This window comes from Chelonoidis abingdonii, chromosome 4 (genome assembly GCF_003597395.2).
Source record: "Chelonoidis abingdonii isolate Lonesome George chromosome 4, CheloAbing_2.0, whole genome shotgun sequence".
NCBI lineage: Eukaryota > Metazoa > Chordata > Testudines > Testudinidae > Chelonoidis > Chelonoidis abingdonii.
In genome coordinates this window covers 93,118,676-93,125,386 of record NC_133772.1, presented here as the reverse complement: position 1 = coordinate 93,125,386, position 6,711 = coordinate 93,118,676, and the positions used below count along the sequence as shown (strand labels likewise).

The following is a 6,711-nucleotide window of genomic DNA, read 5'->3' as shown; positions in this document are numbered from 1 at the left end:
CTCCAGGGGGCGCCCAGCCGACCCGCCGAGTGTTGCTAGGGTAAAAGTTTCTCTGACGAACGTGCACACGGCGCGCACACACCTAACTGGAATGGATATGAGCAACACATCTCGAAGAACAACAGTTACAAAGGTGAGTAATCGTCTTTTCTCCAGTAATATCAATATGTTTACACCTGAAAACATGCTCTGGTTGCTCACATTGCCCCTCTCACTTCTACTTTTCTTCCAGGTTACTATGGGCTCTTGTGATCTGTTGGTTGTGAGTGTTGGGCAGATGTCAATGACGAGAGCCATCAATATCGTTCAAAAACTCTGGACTGCGGGAATTCCAGCTGATATCATGTATGACTGGTCCCAGGTAAAGACTCTGTCTACGTATTTGTTAGCTATATGTCAGTTTCATAAAGGCTGGTATTGCTAAAGCAGCCTCTTAGAGGCTATTCATTTATAGAATCATAATATTGAGCAGCTGGGTGCAATTCAGCTATCCTTAAATCAATGAAGATTATGTTTGCTTTTATAGTATTTTTCCTCTGTAGCTCTCATCACCTTTCACAATGTGAATAAGCATCATAATCTTTGTTTTAGAGCACAGAGAGATTAGGCGATGTACCCATGGTCACTCACTGAGGGCATGATACAAAGCCCGCTGAAGCCAATGGAAAGACTCTTACTGAATTCATGGGGCTTTGGGTATGTCCTGAGTCAGGGTCAACAGTGAGAGAAGAACCAAGTCTCCTGATTCCAATCCAGTGCTATATTCACTGGGTTATGCTGCTTCCATGGGATGAGATGTAGTGGAGATGACTTTATTGAAAAGCACCCAAGATTCTAGAGATCCTGGACAAGTATTTGACATAAATCTTCCCCAAAAATGTGTATTACCAACCTACATAAACAATATAAAAACAAAAAGTATACTTTTACCTCCAAAAAATGGAACCGAGGGAGTCATTCATAGGAGTAAATGGAAAGGTTCTAAATATTGGGTCAGTAGTGGCAATAATGAAAAACACCTTTTGCAGGAGCAGTTTTCATGTACTGTTTAGAAGAGGGAAGGGATGGGCTAACAGGACTGCGAGGCAGGAGCATATTCTGCACTTTAGTGGCCACTACAGTGGCATAACAAAGCTGTACTCCAGGGACTGCAGACGGTACCGTTTGATTACTGACCTAAAACATACAAGTGTCACCACAACGTTAGTCATTAAGAATATCCAGTGCTGCAAGATTCCTGGAAATGCTATTTGTATTGAAGGACTGACTTCTCATTCCCTTACAATGAGCCCAAACGAAACAGCAGGTGCCCAGCACAGGTAGATTATGGGACGATAAACAAAGTACTTACCCACCTCTGGACAGTCTGGTTCAGTTTATTTATATACATGCTAAATGGTGAATGTCAAAGGAAATGCCGTGGAATTGCCCATTCTCTCAAATTTAATGAACTGTAGTTCTGCATATTCAGAATGCCCCACAGCATAGAGTTCTGAGTCACTTAGCTGCCTTGCTGACATTATGGTATTCTATTGCCTTAGTATTGGCAACAATTTCTCTACTTTTTCTCACTTTTTTCCTGCATCTGGCTATATGCTGTTGAAGTGCAAGTATAACTGGTGTTTAATATCCTTCAAGTCACTTGTTTTTTCCTGTGTGTGCATTGGCCCTTTCTGGTCTCGAGGCTGTTCACAGATGGCGAGTTGCAACCTCTTGATTGCACTTTACCTTGAATGCTGACAAACTTTTATGTCAGTACAGCAAGCACTGGCCCTGATTCTTTGCTGAGAACTGCATAGGTGGACACCCTGTGCAAAGCCCAGTTGAAATCAGTGGAGCTCCACACAGGGACAGGGATCCATCCAGGCAGATCTCCATGCAGGAGCGGGGCTAGTAATGAACGTTACAAACACTGGAAGAAAAGCCCATTCTTGCTAATAGATGCAATGGAGACAAATATCCAGCTTCTACTTCTATTTCTTGGTGAAACACACTTTAGTGAGTTATAGGCTTTGAAACATGAAAATAAAGAAATTGATAAGGAGATTGTTCTTCCTGGACTGATGTGCAAAGCTTTTAATTACTCAGAAGGTCAATACGTACAGTATATATGTATTTCCAGTCAACTTGAGATTTTGATTGTCTAAATTGCCGTTTTATACTCTACTTCACTTCTCTACTGTTACTTTTTCTTGTTTTAGTCCCAAGAAGAACTGCAAGAGTATTGCAAATGTTCTGGGATCACATATGTGACTCTTGTCTCTGAGAAAGAAGGAAATCATGTAAAGGTAAAGGTGGGGTTGGGGAGAATTTTCGTAAATACTTCAGATTAATAATCTACTCTTCTATGTGTTTTTGTGGCGCTAATACAATATTTTCTGGGGAAAGTGCTCTATAATTTAGTAGTTGGCATTTCATCTCAGTACAGTTTCAGAGTTAATAAGTAGTACAAAATTAGTCTGAAGAATGGATAATGGATGCACAGCAAACCCATCTTCCTAGTTTTTTACCAGGCCCAGTCTCCCTCCTCTTTTATCTGGGGAGAAAAAAAGAATCTGGTAACTTAAATACAAATCTGGTAACTTAGACTGAGACTCATTTAAGCTGTATTTGTGTATTTTTTTAAAAGGTAGTGACCAAGTGTTACCACTACGTAATGGGTGTTTGGTGACATTATGCAATGAATTGATGGTCTCTGGCTCTTCCAATTGGGCGGTTGTTTACATTACAAAACAAATACCAAGAAAATTGTCAGTCTTATTGGCAGCTAGCAAAATAGACAATGTTTGAATAGACATAGAACTATGACCCACCATTTCTATTTGTCTCTCCAGGTTAGGGTTAATATGCAAAGGCATTATTGTAAGGAAGTTTGAATTGCCACTGTCTGTACTGTATCTCTTCTGTGCATAAACAAAGGTTTTTGGTGCCCAAAGCTGTCACTGATTCTGGGCATTATCTTTGCTGCTACTTTTAATCATTTTCATAACAAAACAGTGATCTGTTAAAATCATTTGCCCCTATATGGCATGATTGTATAACCTAGCTATAATGTATAACAGAAAGATACTTTTCACTTACTTCAATTATTAATCTTCCTCTTATGCTAACTGTAAGAACAAGTTGATCTTGACAATTATTTGATCACAGAGTGATGTATCTAGGCATTAAAGATACAATGAAAAAAACACATTTAATCTTTAAAACCTAGTGATGGTATTTTGTTAGGTTAGAGCAGAAATACAAAGAGCATGTCAATATATTAAATGGCATAGCGATTCTCTAGTTTAATTAGTCTTTTCATAATTAATAAAACAAAGACTGAGCAAATATGTGTAGGAGAGTTTAAATGCTGGAGAGTTAGCTCTCTGCAAATTCAGTGAAAGGCAACCACATTCCAAATTAATCCTTTAATTTAAAACAGAGAGAGAGAATCCTGTGTTTAACGCAGTATTTCCCTCCGGACACCAGCAAGAGGTCATTATCTCATATTAACAAATGAAAGCGGCCAAGCCTAAGCAGTGAAAATGCAAAATAAATTATTATTAGTTATTTGGTTGCAGAAATCTAATCAACCAAGCCAGAGGGTTTAATTGGCCAGTGATCAGATGAACCCACGAAGTGGGTATTCACCCTTCGAAAGCTCATGCTCCAAAACGTCTGTTAGTCTATAAGGTGCCACAGGATTCTTTGCTGCTTTGATAGTCTGTCTTATTCCATCTGAGAATTACATCTTTAATAGGTGATGAGCTTATTCAAATTTAGTTTTCTTTATTTCCACAGTATATTTATGTAGATTTCCAGATTCAGCAATCTCATTAAACTCATTAAAATGTTCAATTACCATTTTGTAGGTGAAATCCTTCGAGAAGGAAAGGCAGACGGAGAAAAGGATTTTAGAGACTGAGCTAGTAGATCACCTGGCCCAGAAACTGAAGACTAAAGTCTGTGATGAAAGAAGTAACAGGTAGCTGCATAAATAGAGTAGTCAAATTAAAGGTCTTTCAGAATAAGACTTCAGTTGAGGTTTCTATTACATTGATTTTTAATTAAAATTACCACTGAGAAAGATTTGCCAAATTCCTTTTTGAAAAAGAAGGAAAATAATGTGATGGTATGACTTCTGTTATGTCTTGAGATTTGCCGAAGGCAACTGAGAGTAACATTTTGAAGTATTCTTCCTACTGCTTTACAGATTTAGGGCCAGATTTTCAGCTGGGCTTCTATGTGAGCAAAATTGTTCAAACTTGCAACATGTGAGCATACCTGCCTAAACGTTGATATTACTTATTAATTGTATTGCAGTAGCACCTATGAGCCCCTTTCGTAGACCAGGGCCTTACTGTGCTAGGTGCTGTACAAATAGAACAAAAGAAGTCCCTGCCCCAAAAAGCTTACAGTAAAATTCTTGCATTTATTAGAACCATTCAAGTATGCACATGGGCATGTGAAAGCAGAAGTGTGGACTGAATAAGTAGGTCTTTACTTTTATACTGTCACGGATGTACATGCAATAATCATCAAAAGATTGGCCGTCAGTATTATTCTTGAATAGCTTTGCAAAGCGTAGCTCTGTAATAGGAAACTTCCATACTGGGACTCATTTGAAGAAAAGTCCAGCTATGTGGGTGTTTGTTTAACAATTTGATTGCAAGAAAAGCTCTTTCTTTTCCCTGCTGCTCATCTCCTCCTGCTTGATCAGGCCATGAAGTCCAACTATTTTTCCTGTTTGACATTCATTTATTGAAGTTAACATGACTGTTATGTCACAGAAGCAACTTTATATGACATAAATGCAAGATCCTATATAGGAGTAGCAAGGTAATGAAAAAGAAACTTGGTGTCTAAAATATTTCCCATTTACAATTAGTGAAAGTAGCAAGGAAAGTTTTGCTGTTTACTATGATTGTTGAAGACAGTTCTTTTTAAATTAACGAGTTTAATTGTGTGTTGGCATTTCTTAACTAATCAAAAATACAGGATTTAATTTGCAACTATATGCTGAAAATCTCCACTACATTTTTTTCAGCTAATTGGAGTGAAAAGAATACAAAATACCTTTGCATGTGAAAGGTTGCTAACAGTAACTTACATTACTGTACTGCTTTTACATTGTGTCTATTTTTATAACTGTTTTTGTTTGCTTGCTTTTAGAGAAACTTCAGATAATCTCTCAGTACAGAATCTAAAAGGATCATTTGCTAATACTTCAGGTATATAATTGCTAATTCTAAAATTGACTTTTTGTGTACAGTAAACATTCTTTGCAATAAAGTAGCATATATTTTAATCACATTACAAGAATCGCTATAAACAAACCACAAACGTCTTTCCTTACAACTTTTACCTGGCGAGAATAATTTCTTTCTAATCTCAAATGCTGTGTCTAAAAGTTGAAAAGTTTAAATTACATTTTCCTATAAAATGCAGAAGTCATTTTATAATAAACGTACAGGAAACATGAAACCATTTTGCTTGGCCCACCAGTCAAAATGTTCACAAGGCATGATAGACTTCTTGCCACACTGAATAAACTAAAACTTTGTTTACAGTCGACATTTCTGATCCTGTAGCTGGAAGTGGCTATCTTGCTGCAAAGTGATGTGATTTATAATGCGGACAGTGCAGAAAACTAATGGAGATGACTCTCAACCAGGTTCCATCCTGTTTCTTCTGTTGGTTTAAGAATCAGAAGATTTTGCAAGATGAGTCCTTTTAAGTTGTAGCGACAAAAATTGCATAACTGCTTCAATAGCACCCATCATAGTAGTAAATAAGTCTTGACCCATTAAGATTAGAGGGGGGTAGTTTTGTTTAAAACAAGATATGACATGCATGTTTATGTGAAGAAAGAATACATTCTCAAACTGTTTGCATTTTAGGTTTATTTGAACCACATGGAACTTCTGTAGTGCCAAATGTGAGTGTTATAGCTCCTGAAAAATTGCCTGCCAGTGTCAGACGGCGTTATGAAACTCAGGTATATGTAGTTTTTATTTTTCTTTCAGTTTTGGTTTGAATTTTTTTTCTGGTCTGCATGTAGCTGTAATATCATGATCACAGGCTGTTTGTTCTGCAGGATCAGTGCCTTGTTTAGTCTGCAGAATGAACAGTGAATGAGGCAAAGGGTTACAAGAAGAGGAAAATGGATTTTTTTCATGGGTGTAAAGCATTGAAATGGGACCCAAGGAGACCAGTTCTTTGCTCTAACAAAGACTTCCCACATGACTGGGGACAAGGCTATTATAAGAACATAAGAATGGTCACACTGGGTCAGACCAAAGGTCTATCAAGCCCAGTATCCTGTCTTCTGACAGTGGCCAATGGCAGATGCCCCAAAGGGAATGAGCAGACAGGTTATCATCAAGTGATCCATGCCCTGTCACCCAATCCCAGCTTCTGGCAAACAGAGGCTAGGGACACCATCCCTGCCCATCCTGGCAAATAGCCATTGATGGACCTATCTTCGGTTTGGCCTACACTACACATTTAAACCGATTTTAGCAGCATTAAACCGATTTAATGCTGTACCTGTCCACACTATGAGGCCCTTTACATTGATATAAAGGGCTCTTTAAATCGGTTTCTGTACTCCTCCCCAACGAGAGGAGTAGCGCTAAAATCGGTGTTACCATATCGGATTAGGGTTAGTGTGACCGTAAATCGACGGTATTGGCCTCCGGGCGGTATCCCACAGTGCACCACTGTGAC

The 6,711-nt window shown here is 38.3% G+C and overlaps 2 protein-coding genes across 4 annotated transcripts in view; one reads left to right on the top strand and one right to left on the bottom strand.

The window, feature by feature from the left end:
* EIF2AK4 (eukaryotic translation initiation factor 2 alpha kinase 4) overlaps positions 1 to 6,711 on the top strand; it is a 97,046-nt gene that overhangs the window by 75,983 nt on the left and 14,352 nt on the right. For all 3 annotated transcript variants that reach the window (XM_032802561.2, XM_032802562.2, XM_032802563.2), the window contains 5 exons: positions 233 to 361; positions 2,202 to 2,288; positions 3,855 to 3,967; positions 5,155 to 5,213; positions 5,883 to 5,980. In XM_032802561.2, coding sequence (XP_032658452.1) covers positions 233 to 361; positions 2,202 to 2,288; positions 3,855 to 3,967; positions 5,155 to 5,213; positions 5,883 to 5,980 — 486 coding nt within the window. The remainder of the gene's footprint in view (positions 1 to 232; positions 362 to 2,201; positions 2,289 to 3,854; positions 3,968 to 5,154; positions 5,214 to 5,882; positions 5,981 to 6,711) is intronic.
* The window catches only part of SRP14 (signal recognition particle 14), a 21,401-nt gene continuing 20,555 nt past the window's right edge, over positions 5,866 to 6,711 (bottom strand). Inside the window, exon 5 of the mRNA XM_075065480.1 lies at positions 5,866 to 6,098. Within this exon, the coding sequence (XP_074921581.1) occupies positions 5,994 to 6,098 (105 nt within the window). The 3' untranslated portion in view covers positions 5,866 to 5,993. The remainder of the gene's footprint in view (positions 6,099 to 6,711) is intronic.